At 45.1% G+C, this 14,647-nt stretch overlaps 1 protein-coding gene across 3 annotated transcripts in view; it reads left to right on the top strand.

The window, feature by feature from the left end:
- DRD3 (dopamine receptor D3) overlaps positions 1 to 14,647 on the top strand; it is a 46,228-nt gene that overhangs the window by 18,514 nt on the left and 13,067 nt on the right. For all 3 annotated transcript variants that reach the window (XM_014592984.1, XM_014592983.1, XM_027765656.1), the window contains exon 3: positions 10,816 to 10,958. In XM_014592984.1, the coding sequence (XP_014448470.1) occupies positions 10,816 to 10,958 (143 nt within the window). The remainder of the gene's footprint in view (positions 1 to 10,815; positions 10,959 to 14,647) is intronic.

Here is a 14,647-nt window from a genome sequence, read left to right as displayed (position 1 = left end):
GTGGTAAGGGGGAAAGAGGGAGCAAAGGAAGAAGGGAGAGAAAGAGAGCCATGGGTATATTTTCAAGAAGGTGAGAGGAAAGAAGTGAATGTGGGAGAATGGCAATTTTAGAAAGTGCAGGTATGTGAAAGAAAATTTCCCCCCTACTCTAAAGGTTCAAGTCTAAGCCTGCTAAAATGAATTGAAAATAAAAAGATTAGTAGGAAAAAAAAAAACAATAACAAATGTATTAACATGTATAAGCATAGGAGTCATACTCAAAGTATGAGACCGAAAGGGTCATGCTCAGCCTGGAGGCACAAACAGTAGCAAACTGAATTTCAGCACTAGAAGCCACGTGACTGACCACGGGTTCAGATCCCCTGGTTAGGCTGAAAACATGCCAAGTGTGTGCCCAGGATTCTGAGGAGCTGGAGAGCTGGGGAAAGGAGATCATGACATGAAGAGACTCTGTCAAGGGTACTTCTTTCTTTTGCACACTATCATGAATAAAACAATCAATAAAAACAATGAATAAAGATAAATAAAAATAAATAGGAAATTAAAATTTAAAGGAAAAAAAAAAAAAAAGAAGAAGAACCAGATGGCTGAATCTTAAATACCCTCTTTATATGGGAAAGGGAAATGAGGGGAGAGAGATGGTAGACAATTTTAGATGGTGGTAGTAAATGATTTTTTAGGATAAACGAATTAGCCTGAGTGCAAACAGTGGCCTAGGACCAAGTTCTTCTGGGCTCTAGGTGAGATGAACTCTGGTTTCAAGTCTCTTCCTCTATGACAGGAGTTTGATCTTCCATGGTTAACAAAATGTTAGGAAGAAAGTTGAAGGCAATTGTGTTTTTCTTTGGCGAATCTGGTCTTCAGTTGATAAGAACACCTAAGAGAAAAGCCTCTCTCTGTGCTTTGGGAGAGACAATGGGACAAGAGACAGAGGTGAGGTGAAGCCAGAGGGAGACTTTGGTTCCAAGGCTGTTTCTGTAATTCAACATATCAAACCATCATATTTTGCATCATTTTCTGAGCAACAAAAGTATGGCTGTGATCCACACATTTCCCTCACAGAGTTTAAGAATTGTAAGCAAAGAATGATAATGTTTTTAGAAATTGCTTCTTAATTGCTGGAATGGAGTTCTGTGATTTTGACTCCACTCTGTGTGTTCCTTTGGAGTAACATCACTTTGTATCCCTGAGAGCACCCGAACTCGCTGCCCTTGCTGTGGGTCTCTCTGTTCCTCACTTGCCCTTTCCTTCTGTCTTTGTCTCTCCGAGTCTTAGATTTCTCATGGCTCCCACAAGACATCACCAGGCCCACTGAGAGCCCTGGGGTAGGGAGGTCCCTTTTGATTCTAAGGTCCCTGGTGCCAGTTGAAAGCCTCCAACCTTTTCTTTTGAATCTTCTCTATCCTTTTTCCTCTTCCACCTCTTCTCCTTCCCATAATATCATCCAATCACTCCATATCTCTAACAGGTGACCCCAAATAAAACCTGCCATTTATTGAGAATTTACCATGCTGTGCTAAGCTTAGGCATATATTAACTCACCTCATATTCACAACTCTTGGGTACTATTATTATCTTTATTTCCAGCTTCATAGAGTAATTAAGTAATCTTTTTCCAAAGTCATGTCACTAGTACGAAAGGGGTCATGCCAGGATTTGAATGCCTGTCTACTTGACTCCAAGTTAATAATCTTAAGCTTTGTGCTAACCCCCCCAACTCTCTACTTACACCTCTTCCTTTTCTCCTGAGTTCCAAGTTAAATTTCTTCCTGGAAATAGCATTGGCTCCTAGAATACAGTATGTTAAAAGCCACCAACCTACTATCAACTCACCGAATCTTGACTTGACTCTTATTGACACCATTTTTGTCTTGGAATCTTGGGTTTTGTTTGACTCCCCTCTTATCAAAAATCTCCCACACTGAAGGAGTCAGTACTTACAAATTTTACTTTTGCATTTTTTCCCAAATTCACTGCTATTTTTCCTTTCTTGCTGCCCCCTACTTTTAGTAGACTCCTACAGTCTCTCACTTGAACTTCTGCCACAATTTTCTAACTAGTCCTTCGCACACCACCATCATAATCATTCCCCTAGAATTAAAGCCCCAACGCCCATTGCTCAAGTGTAAACTTTTTAGTGTCTACTTGGCCCATGGAATAAAAATTAAAATGGCCTCCACAACGTTTTCCTTAATATAGCTACAAGTCACCTTTTCCATCTCCTCTCTTTCTGGATTGTCCTATACGCTTCTTGTGCTCTCCTGTCTATCACAACAGCCTCCTCTTCCATGAAGCACCTTCAGAATTCCTGTAGTTTGACCCAGTCACCCTCGACCCTCATGATGTGTTCTCTGTAACTTTGGTGAGGCGTCTCTAGACTGTGACTGCTAGAAGCCCTAGTGCAGATCCTCTTCACATGGCCCAGTACAGTGCCCTCCATAGCAACATCCCTAAACCTCCTTTCATGTGCTAAAATGGGAATTCTGAACACCAGCCAAAGAATAGACATGAACTCCCTTTCTATGGTGATACTGAACATCAACCAGCCAACTGGATGGTTTTTACTGATAGCAGTTGACTACCTATCCAGCTGAGAAGAAAAATTAAAGACTAAGTCCAAAATGCAGGAAATAATCTCATCAAAGAATGTGCTTAAAACTAGATGAATACACTTGCATGATTCAGTAAATATAGCAAACATGGAATTGTACACTTTAAATGCATTGTGGGAATTATATGTCAATAAAGCTGTTAAAGGGTAAAGAGATGGAGATTTTACAATATTTTTAACTCTAACATGTAGGGCTTTTGTATCGTTTCTGGACATTCAGTACATGTTTGGGGGAATAGATTATTTACAGAAGTAGGCTGCCGTTTGGTTTGTTTCATCATTGCCTCCACCACTCCGAACTCTTACAGCAGACCTAGCTCCTCAGTCTGTGACTCTCCCTGCTGTGTCTATTATAGAGCCTCCAACAAAGACTACTTAACTGAATGGTCTCCAGAGGGTAGTCAATGCTCACACTATAAAGAGGTACCCTCAAAAAGGACATGAGAGAATGGGAGGTTAGCCTTGGGAGGAGGGAGCTGAATAAAGAAAGAACCTAGAAGCAGGGCTAGGACAGCCCCTTCCCAGCCCTCTTGCTACCCTCCTGAGAGTATGCTGTCTTCTCTGCCACACACACACACACACACACACACACACACACACACACGGGGTTGTGGATGAAGCTGAGCAGGGTGTCCCCTGCACAAGGGTGTGGGAAAAGAATTCCGCCAGTGCTTCATTTGACAAGCCTTGAGCTGTCTGGGAAATGGTGCTTTCTCTGCAGTTTGCACCAGAGCACCGTTTCGCTGGCGGCAGCCATGCTTAAGCCACACTTCTACTTTGGCCCCTTAAAACACAACCACCATGAATAAACTTCGAGTTGGTTTCTGTCCCACATAAGGAAACTCCCAGACTGCACAGCCCTCACCTACCTGAACCTGAAGGAGGAGCCACACCTTAGATCCTAATGGAGAAGGACGCTCCCTTTTGGCTTGCATGTCAATGTGGACTATCCTCATCAAACTTCAAAATGGAGCCCTCTCCCTATTCTAGGAATGAAAATAGGCCTTGGTAAAGCTGTCTCCATTATCCTTCACAGCAGTTTGCCGTACACAGCATTAAAATCTGTTCATGTGATGCCAAATAGCTGGTCAATTCATTAAAAATGCAGTCATTCACACAGACCTTTGGTCTTCACACAATGCCAGTCACCAGCCTGACAAACTTGACCAAATGGATTCAGTATTTTTGGGTCATGAAGCCCTGGTCTGTAATAAGAGGGTGTAGGAGATAGGAAAGAAAGGGAAATGATAAAAGGGGGTTTGAAAGCAAATAATACTATTGTCATTAGATTCTTAGGCATCGCTCTGGATGCTTGGATTAATGCCGCCTTTTCTTTTCTAAAAAAGCAGAGTGGGAAGTCCTCTGAGCCCAAGCCCCCACCTCCTTGGCAACTTGCCTCCCAGTGGGCCAGCCCCCTCCCACCATATCCTGGGTCAGAACTAACCCGGGGAGAGGGCTGAGAATGTGTCAGAAGAGGGGGACACGACCAAGCGGTGAGAATTAGAGCCCTCTGCGAGGAGCAAGGGATAATGCAACCAAATTCATTCACCAGGGAGTTCTTTAAGTGGCTCTCAAATGGCACCCATCACACAGGCAAGCCTCCGCGTCTTTGCAGCAAGCACAATAGGTACCAGATGAGTCACAGGCACCTTGGATTTTTCGTTTGCATCTAAATAAGTACTTTATATTTGCAAAGGGCTTTCCAGTCATTTGCAAAAAGCTTTCTTCTTCAACAACTCCACAAGGGTAGTCCACAGAACTAAAGATTTATTGAGCCCCCTGTCTGACCAAATAAAAGGTGCTGAAAGCAGCCCTCACAGAGCTCTGGGGCTCATTAAACTTGGGCGGGAGTTAGAGTCAGGCCCTCCACCCAGGCCAGCTTCTTACCTCCCCCACTACCAGCTTCCTCCAGACACCCTCATCGGTCCCGCGTGCACACACACATCTTCCACCCTGGGACTGGGCTTCGGGATGCAGATCAGATTCTGTGAGGGCACCGAGACCTTCAGTGGAGTTACAAGCCACAAAGACACGACTCCTGGAGCTGACAGTAAGAGAGCAGCATGTTAAATGCTTACATAGGGCCCTGTGGCGGCACAGCGTAGGAACCTCCTGGGACAGGTCTGGGGCTAGAACTGGAGTCTACCACTCCCACCAGAGCTGTGTTTATTACAACGAGCAGCTCCTTCATTGGTAAAGGTAGAATGAGGGACCAAGGGAGGGACCTCTGGCAGTGTTGGCAGCCCACCACTACAGGTGCAATTTCCTTAGACCCAATGAGGCATATGTCCTGTATCTTCACTGCCCCAGCTACCTCTGTGCTGACCTGACTGGCATGAATCTAGAAGCAACAATACAAATACCACTGACTTCACTTACACTACGTTCTAGACATGAACACCTTTTCATTCATTTTTGCTAATCCTCACAACAACTTAGCAAGGTTGGGGTATATATCCCTTTACAAATAAAGGTTCTAGGGACCAGCAGATGATGTGATGCTTACCTCTCTGGACTCCCACATGGCCGACCACGGTTCAAGTCCCAGATCTGGCAGCTTAAAACTCATTCCAAGCACATGTGAATGCATGCCCAAAATCCTGAGAAGAGAATGGAGAAGGGATTGTGGCATGGCCATCCCCCCTACAGGGTGGTTTCTTACTTTCTCTCTTTATGTCTCCCCAGAGAACTCACGTGTCCTATAGCAAAAAACCTCCCTAAATAAACATAAAGGTTCCGAAGCTAGAATGTGTATAATGTGTAGGCGGGCTGGCCCACAGCCCGTAGGTCCTGGAGTAAGGACTCAGGCAAGCTCTTTCTACCACTGCACCCTGTCTTATTCAGAGATGCCAAGCTGCAACCTGGCCCTGGACCCCTTGCCCTGGAGTGACACTGCCTGGCTAACAATCCAGGCTCAAAGTGTAATCGCAACATGATTTCAGTCAATTAGAAGCAGCTCTCAAGCTCTTAGTTCCCTTAGGTGCTCAGTGAAGATAACAGCAACTACTTCAAAGGGTTGTTAGTAGTATTAAATGAATTCATATTTATAAAGCACTTCAAAAAGTGCCCAGCACATAGAAAGTGCTATATACTTGTTTGCAAGTATATATTTGATAAACAAATTTTATGTTCCCTCATAATCCCGAGTAAGGGGAAGGCCACGGTAAACTCACTGATACAGTCTCTGAGTGAGCACAATCAACAGCATACTTGTTTAGTCTTACTAGGCATTATACTAAAAACTTCACGGAGATGGTATCGTCCAATACTAACAGCCTGATGGGCAGGAGTCATTCTTCCTACTGTACAGGTGTGGAAATAGAGTCCTGGAGAAGTCCAGCTATGGGCCCATGGCCACACAGTGGCAGATTCTGCATGTAGCCTGTTTCTAAAGCTCATGAACTTAACCACTCGGCACACTGCCAGTGTCCGGGTCTGCAGAGTCACCAGTAAAGGTCCAGAAGGCCAGGAGCTCAAAAATAGGCAAGCAGGGCCTGGCACAGAGCGGCAGGGGCGGCAGGGGCAGCAGGGGCAGCAGGGGCGATGCGCATTGTGAGTTGAGGCTAGCTCAGCCCTGTGATACCCCAGCGAGTGCAGCGCCCCGCGTTCAGAGGTCGCCCAGGGCTAGGCCTTCCTCCCTGGTCCAGGCCCAGCCCAGCCCTTGCTGCGCTTCTGCTCTGTCCTCCCCTGCAGTCGGTCATCTGCTGTCGCCCAGAGAGCAGACCAGAGGTTAAGTACTCTGCTTGGGTGGGAACTTGGGGTCCCTGCAGGGTTCCAGAAATCAGGGGCTGGGGGCAGGCTTTCCCGCGCTTCCTTCCCACAGAGCCTGGAGAGCCCCCAGGTGAGCTGTGAACTTCTCACCCCGGCTGAGCTGGCGGGGTTCTTGCGGCATTATGGTGCCCTCCGATGGCTGATTGCGGAACAGCCTCGACGTCTCCGTCACCTATGCCAAGTCGGGGCCTCATTTATTCTCACAGTTGAATCATGTTTAAAGAAAAGAATTTCATGTCATGCTGATAAATTGTAGTCTCGTCTCTCCCTTGTTACCCAAGTTAACAAGAATCTTTGACATGGAAATTTTCCCAAATGCAGACTTTTTCAAATGTGTCTAATTTTAAGGTGTACTGGATTGTTAAAAACACACATTTCTGGGTTCCACTTCAAAAGTACTTAATCGAAATCTCCAGGGACATGTCCTGGGAAAATGCATTTTAACAGGACCCCCAGGCAATGAACAGAATCAAGCTAATTGGGAAAACTCAGTTCTGGGCATAAGTACTCTCCCAGTACAAGCTGCCCTTGCTCTGGACTTTGCTGAAGAAGCCCTTGTCCCCAAAGGCCTGAAAGACTTAGTAATGCTCATGTCAGGGAGTAGAACACTCTGGAGAGATACTGATCTCAGAGGGGGACAACCTGACTACCAGGATTCGTGTTGGACTTAGGGGGTCATCATTAACCTGTCTGTCTCTGGGTTTTCCTTTAAAAAATGGAGCCGGGGGGTTCTGGCTGGCTCAGAGAATTGGTGGAGATGTCAAAGAATCGCTGAACATGAAAGCATGCTAGTGATGTGCTGAAGCCAGTTTACAATGGCTAGCAAGAGCTGGCTGGCAAAATTTTAGGACACTTTGAGCCAGTTATTAAATCACTGATGGTAGCTTAGAATGAGCAAAAGCACGGGGGCCTGCAGGTGGCGTGGTGGTTAAGGCGCTGGACACTCCCACACAGTAGACCACAGTTCGAGGCCCATACCTGGTGACTTGCTTTCTCACTTTCCCTCTCTTTCTCTCTGTGTCTCTCTGGCCTTGGCCCAGCAGTAGGTCTGGGCCATATGAAGTGGTTCTGAGCTTTTCCTCTCCCACTGTCACCTAGCTGTTGGCTGTGAGAGCAGCAGACCTCAAGGCCGAGCCTCTCCTCCAAGGTGCCTCTGGGTCCCCAATAACAGCAAGACCCTGGTAGACAAATTTGACTTGAAGCCCACAGACTCTAAAGTCCTAGGGAGAATGTAAGACCTCGAGGACTACCCAGTGCTACTTGCCCCAATCCTTTATAGCCAAGGTAGGGATTTAAGAGAGGAGAAAGAGGACAGGTTTTCATAACCTCCCTTAGGGTTGGTGGTGGGGTCTTAATCTGACTTATTAAGTAGGATCTCTATTCCTCCCCCCTCGAGAAAGAAGCCAGCCTTTGTCACACATCATGTTGCCAAGACCACGGTCTGCAGTTCCCCTTTATCTCAGAACTCCTAGCTGACTTTACGTTTCTCCTTTGGGAATACAGATTTTAATACCCTAAAACCACATGCACAAGAGGCGAATTGAGAAGTGCTGGTGAGTAGAAGCTGGGCGCACACCAGGCAGCATTGGGAGCATTGCCCACACCTCTAGACAGCGTCTGTCCTTCCCTTCCTTGGCCCCAAGCCTTGAGGTACCCATAAAGGATTAAAGAGGCACCTGCGCTCACTCTGGCTTCCAAGTTCCCTGGAAACTGAAGATGTCGTTAAGCCACATGTAAACCCAGCTATGTACCTTAGATCCCTTGAGACTTCTAGGATTAGAACAGTCCTCTTCAGGACCAGCAGATGGTGTAATGGTTGTGTCACTGGACTCCCACAGAGTCTACCATAGATTGAGCCCCAGACCCGGCAACTTCAAACTCACACCAGGTGTGTGTTTGCACTCACTGGAGAGACAGAAAGTGAGGAATCAGCCCCACCTGCCACCGGGGGTTGGTGGTGGTGGCAATACAGCAAGCTCTTCTCCTCCATTCTCCTCTCCAGATTTTGGGTACATGCCCCTGGCGTGAGTTTTAAGCTGCTGGATCCAGGACTCGAACTGTGGGCAACTGCATGGGAGTCTAGTGACATAACCATTTCGTCACCTGCTGGTCGCAAGCTGGCTCCTTCTTATACCACTCACTCTCTTGCCCACTCTGTGTTGCTTTGCTCCTTCTTTACCTTCTCCATGTTCTCTAACACATCATCCAGTTTATTTCTTTCGTGGTACTCATTTTATACTTACATATTTGTTTTCTTTTTTATTATCCATTCACTCTGCTTGACTCTAAACCAATGTCCCTGTTGTATGACTCTTTCTATATGTAGAATAGGGGTTGACATATAGTAGGGACTTGATAAAGACTGACTGAGAGCCAGCCCCATGGCACAGCAGTTTGGTACCGTGCACTGGAGGCTGCATCCCACGTGGCCAACTGAAACTCAAGTCCCATTCTGCTGAGTGTGCAGTCCCAAGATCTTGATGGGATGGAGAACTGGAGGTAAAACGATTGTGGCGTGACTTGGCCCCACTAGGGGTTGTCATTCTCCTCATGTATGCACATATGCTTTCTGGCATTAAAGAAGTTTAATATTGTGGACCTCTGGTCCTCAATCCCAGTCCAGCACATAGAACACACCAGACATTTTTCACTGCCACCTCCAGGAAAATAGATGCTAGCAAAGTAAAAAAATCCCAAAACATCTCGCCAATGCTAGCTTCAAGAAAAAGAAGCTGTGGAAGCCCAGACACCAAGAAGGTGAGATCTTCAACACAGAGAAGGAGAAATACAAGATTACAGACAGCACAAGATTGATCGGAAAGCAAATGTTACCAAAAATCAAAGCTGTTCCTCAGCTCCAGGGCTATCTGCAGTCTGTGTTTGGCCTTACAAATGCAGTTTATCCTCACAAATTGATGTTCCAAATTTCTTGCCAAAAATGGAATGAAATAAGTGATCGTATGTTAAACATTTTTTAAAAGTTTAACATTGAATAAAAATTTAACTGAATGAGTGGGCAAATGATGTGGAAGGATTACAACAGAGGCAAATGGCGTGAGTATTGGGTCTGGATTTCTTGAATAAATGTGAAAGGAGGAATAGATAAAGGAACGTGTAGAGTTGGAGAGATCTGTAGCAGGCATCATGAGCTTGAGATGACTAACAATTGTCCAGGTAAGACCAACAAGATACTAAAAATGTGTGTGAGGAGGCCCAGCAGATGGCGTAATGGTTATGGCACTGAATTCCCACATGGTCCACCATGGTTTGAGTCCTGGACTGGCAGCTTGAAACTTACTCTGGGCACAAGTGTATGCATGCCCAAAATCCCAAGAGGAGAACGGAGGAGAAGGGATTGGCCACCCCCCACCCAGGGGGTGGGGGGTGATTTCTTGCTTTCTGTCTCTGTCTCTCTGGCGAGCACATGTACCCTGAAAGCACAAATCTCTTTTTCAAAAAATAAATAAATAAAAAAGTGTGTGAGCAGTTACCACAGAAAATACAGCAAAGTCCAACAAGAGTAAGAAACTGGGAGCTGGATCCCACAGGGACAACAGCAAGGCTTAAGTCCTGGACCCAGTAACTTGGAAAAAATATACCAGGCACATGTGTAACCAAAATCCCGAGAGGAGAGTGGCGGAGAAGGGATTGCAATGTGGCCATCCACCCGGGGTGGGGGTTGGGGGGCAGTGTTTCCTCACTTTTCCTCTCTCTCTCACTTTCTGTCCCTCCAGCAAGTGCATGTGCCCTATAGAAAAAACAAACAAACAAACAACAACAAAAAAAAAAACGGTCCAGCAGGTGGTGTGGTGGTTAAACACGCTGGATTCTCACATGACCAACCACGATTCGTGGCTCAGACTGGCGGCTTGCTATCTCGCTTTCCCTCTCACTCTCTGTCTGTTTCTGGTCAAATTAAAAAATAATAATAACAAAAGGAAATAAATATTGAAAAAGAAAAAAAGCTCTCCTACTTAAAAGAGTTGTCACTACAAGGGTTAGAATTTATATTAGGATACAAGCAGGAAGTAAACATCTTCTTTGGCCCAGCCTGTTCACTGTTTGAAAATGAAACTCAGACCAGCTCGGGGTCTTCAGAGTGAAAGGTGTGTGACTGCAAGGCCAGCTGGGCTGAGCCATCAGTCAGGACTGGTCGACACGCTCTCCAGCTACCCAATGGTACTGTATTCACTGTTTAAGTCTTTCTTTCACCATGCATCCCCCCCAATGAACTCTTTACCGATCTTATCTTTCCACCACTTCACTCAAACCCCTATTTCTATCTAACTTTTTCCAGCTAAATTATTCTTCTCCTGTGTATCAACCTGATTGTTTATCAACCTGATTGTTTCTTTAGTAACCTCTTTCGACTGCCTTGAACAGTTCTGCATCCTGTCCCGTCATGGCTATCCCCTCTCCCTTTCCTTTTCCAGATACACTGCCGTGGTCATGCCGGTGCACTACCAGCAGAGCACAGGGCAGAGCTCCTGCCGGCGGGTGGCCCTCATGATTACAGCCGTCTGGGTACTGGCCTTCGCTGTCTCCTGTCCGCTCCTTTTTGGCTTCAACACCACAGGTAACAACAGAGGATTCACTTCCAGCACCCATGTGACACATGGCTCCCCCAAGTGTCTGGAAGTGGTGCTCAAACGAATGAGGATGCTATCCATGGGCTACAAAGTTTTGGCCTTTGATGGTTATAAGTATAATATGAAGCAAAATCTCATCAATTATTGGCACAGGGGTAAAGTTCTGTCCCAATTAATGAAACGCCTGGCTCATCTTTACTTTGGGAAAAAAGGTCATTATATTCTTTTGAAGAAATGTACCACTTAAAAAAAATAAACTATACTATTATTTCAAGTGAGGTTTGGTAATGAAACAAAGACAATTCATAACAGACTTATAATGCAAAGTAACATCTCATGAAAGTCCTAGAACAGGAGCTACGTTTCTAACTCTTTACTCAGTAATAATTATTTCTGACATTGGAGAACTAGTATAGATTCCCAAGTTACTGAAGTGTATTTTTTTTCTTTTTAATATATAAAGATTCTGGTAATGATGTCTGACACATTTTTTTTTTTTTGGAGAGGTTTTTGCGATAGGGCGTGTGTGCTCGCCAGACAGACAGAGAGAGAAAGAGAGACAGAAAGTGAGAGGGGATGGCCATGCTGCAATCCCTTCTCCTCCATTCTCCTCTCAGGATCCTGGCATGCACGCACACACATCCAGCTTGAGTTTTAAGCTGGGTCTGGGACGAGAACCACAGTCGACTACATGGGGGAGTCCAGCGACATAGCCATTATGCCAACTGCTGGTCCCGACCCATTTTTATTTTTTTGCCAGATAGGCAGAAGGATTGATGAACAATACAAATATCTGAGATGTGTAGGATTTAAGCATATGACACCAATCCAGAATCATACCTTATATGGAGCAGTGACTTCTGCAAATGTACCATGTCCGTTTTTCAGTCTCAAGAGTTTCATTTGTCAGATGGGAGCTATTAGCACACATGGTCTAGTCATGGGCATTGACAATGTACACCGAGTGCTTGCTAAGGTAGAACTGACTGACTGGCATGCTCGTGTCCATCTGCATTTCTTGTTTTGTCCATTTGCATTGGTTCATTCAATTCCTGCTTGCACTGGTTCATGCAATGCCTGCTTTGTTCCAGGTTTGTGGGTTTGGGTATGTATGTTCTAGTCACATAACCAGGTGCTTATGTATGGATATGCAAATATTAGATTAATAGATTATATCTAAATAGAGGTGAATTCTAACTCATCAGTAGTCTTCTAAGTGTCATTTTCAGGACAGTAATTTAGAAGTCAGAACATATTTAGGAAGACAGAAAGAGGCTTTAGAGCCAGAAAAAGCGAAGTTCCAGCTCTACTACACAGCAGCTGTGTCTCCTTAAACAAGCACTTAACTTTTTCCATTCAGTCTCCTTATTGATAAATTTGGGATAATAATACGCTGGAGCTTAAATGAGAAAATTTCAGTTGGGATGTTTTCAACATTTATTTTTATACATAGCCTCTTGCAAATAAGTCCAGCAACTTCATCTCTAAAATTAAATGTTTCATATAAATTCTGTAATACATGGCATATTACTCTAGATATTATACATCTTTACTTATTACTGCTCAGGGTTATAATAAATTTTTTTTAAAAAAAAGTTTTTTTGGGAGGGAACCAGCAGTTAGCGTAATGGCTATGTTGCTGGACTCCCACGTAGTCGACCGTGGTTTGCGTCCCGGACCCGGTGGCTTAAAACTCACGCCGGGCGCGTGTGCGTGTGGGCCCAAGATCCTGAGAGGAGAGTGGAGGAGAAGGGATTGCAGCGTGACCATCCCCCCTGGGGAGGTGATTTCTCGCCTTCTGTCTCTATGTCTCTGTCTGTCTGGTGAGTGCACGCACCCTATAGTGAAAACCTCTCAAAAAAAAAAAAGTTTTTTTTTTTTGCCTTAGGGTATGTGCGCTCACTGGAGAGAGAAAGAAATGGAGACAGTGAGAGGGAAACTGAGAAATCACCTTTTCTCCCCCATCCTTGTCCTGGGATCTTGGGCACGCACACATGTACCTGGCATGAGTTTCAAGCCAGTGGGTCTGGGACTTGAACCATGGTTAGCCATATGAGAGCCCAGTGACATAACTGCTACACCATCTGCTTGTCCCCAAAACCAAGTATATTTTTATGTGTGGTTTTAAAAACAAATTTGAGTACATGTAATTTTCTCTTTATTCATTGACTTTAGAATCTAACCTTACATAGGATGTAAATCCATTTTACTTTCTCAGAGAGATTCCTTTCAATTAAATGAGGATTAAATTGAGATAACAGAGATACACATGCCAAGCACATACTACCTGCTCAAGGTCAGGCTTGTTCTCTACCACGTGAAAGGTTGAACAACCAGGTTATCAACAAATATTTGCCTGGTTAACCCAGGGTGTTCTTAAAATAAGACGTTGCTATCATCTTTGCTTTACTCTTTATTATTTGTTACTTTGTTATTTTAACTGAATGACAGGTTGTACACAAATACCTCTTGTAAATGCGGACATCACAGAGCACCAGCCCTGAACACAGCTGTAGAAACTGACTGGGTGACACTAAAATACCCTTTTAGCGGGTGTGAGCTAGGCTGTATGTGTTGGTCAAATAACTAAATCACCTTGTGCAGCCTTGTTCCTATAAGAAACTGCAACCTAAGTTGGAATTTACAGTGTAGGAAACTCACCACCCCTGCTAGAGCAAAGCACAGCTCACCCTGTCGGCCAGCTGCAGATCCCCGTGGGCTGGGTTGAGTGTGGTTCTTCTTCGTCAATCTTGGAGGCTGGTGAGGGCAATCTTACTCTCTCTCACACACACACACCCTGGTAACAGTTGAAAGGATCTTAAAATCTGACATGAGACCGAGTTCCTCGTTCATGTCATCATCTAAAGTGAAGAAGAAGGATGACCTCATTGCACTGCTGTTGCCACCAGTGAGATCATGATCGTTCCAGAAACAAAACTCAGGAAAATCTTTCCGAAAGGGTTTTCAAATGCAGAATTGACAAGGTCTGAGGCTTCGCATGCGCTCTTTCTCTGCTCTCACCTCTCATAGCCTCTCTCTTACTTTTTAGCTCATTATTTAACACTGTAGCAAACCCTCCAATGATTCCCATATTGCATCAGAGCGCCCGGCCTGTCCTAAGAGCCCAGTAGATGAAGCTGGTACGATTGCCGTTACTAGTTTATTTATCAGAGACATTTTCTGTGCTTCAAAATTTAACTACGCGTCTGCTCCAGGGGAGGTCTAAACAATGGTAGTTATATCGCTGGAAATTGGCCTCTATAGGGAATCAGCAAGGGGAACTTGAGGCGGGAAGCCCAGTCATCCTTCTCTGCCTCAACTTGACCTTCACGGTACAGCTTCATTATCTTGACAGATGTGGCTCCTCCAGCAGCTCTCCCACCTGTGAGGAAATTCCCAAGTTCCTTCAAAAGCCCAGTATAAATGCCATCGCTCAGCCATTTTTCCTACTCACTCTGTGATAAGTAGAAGAGGGGAAAGGGCAGGACGCTGCCAATAACACCCGATATTGGAAGTAGCTGGACTCCCACTAAAAAGTGAAGCACAAAAAAGGAACTTTCTGGTAGAGCTCTTTGAGCCTGGGCTGCCACGTGTGATTATACATTGTTTAAAGATGGTGTGGTGATTAAGGCACTGGATACTCCCACACCGGCGACCACACTTCCAGTCCTGGACG

This window comes from Tupaia chinensis, unplaced genomic scaffold (genome assembly GCF_000334495.1).
Source record: "Tupaia chinensis unplaced genomic scaffold, TupChi_1.0 Scaffold139218_1, whole genome shotgun sequence".
Taxonomy (NCBI): Eukaryota; Metazoa; Chordata; class Mammalia; order Scandentia; family Tupaiidae; genus Tupaia; species Tupaia belangeri.
The sequence above is the reverse complement of the archived record's forward strand: the minus strand, read 5'-3'. Positions and strand labels throughout refer to the sequence as shown.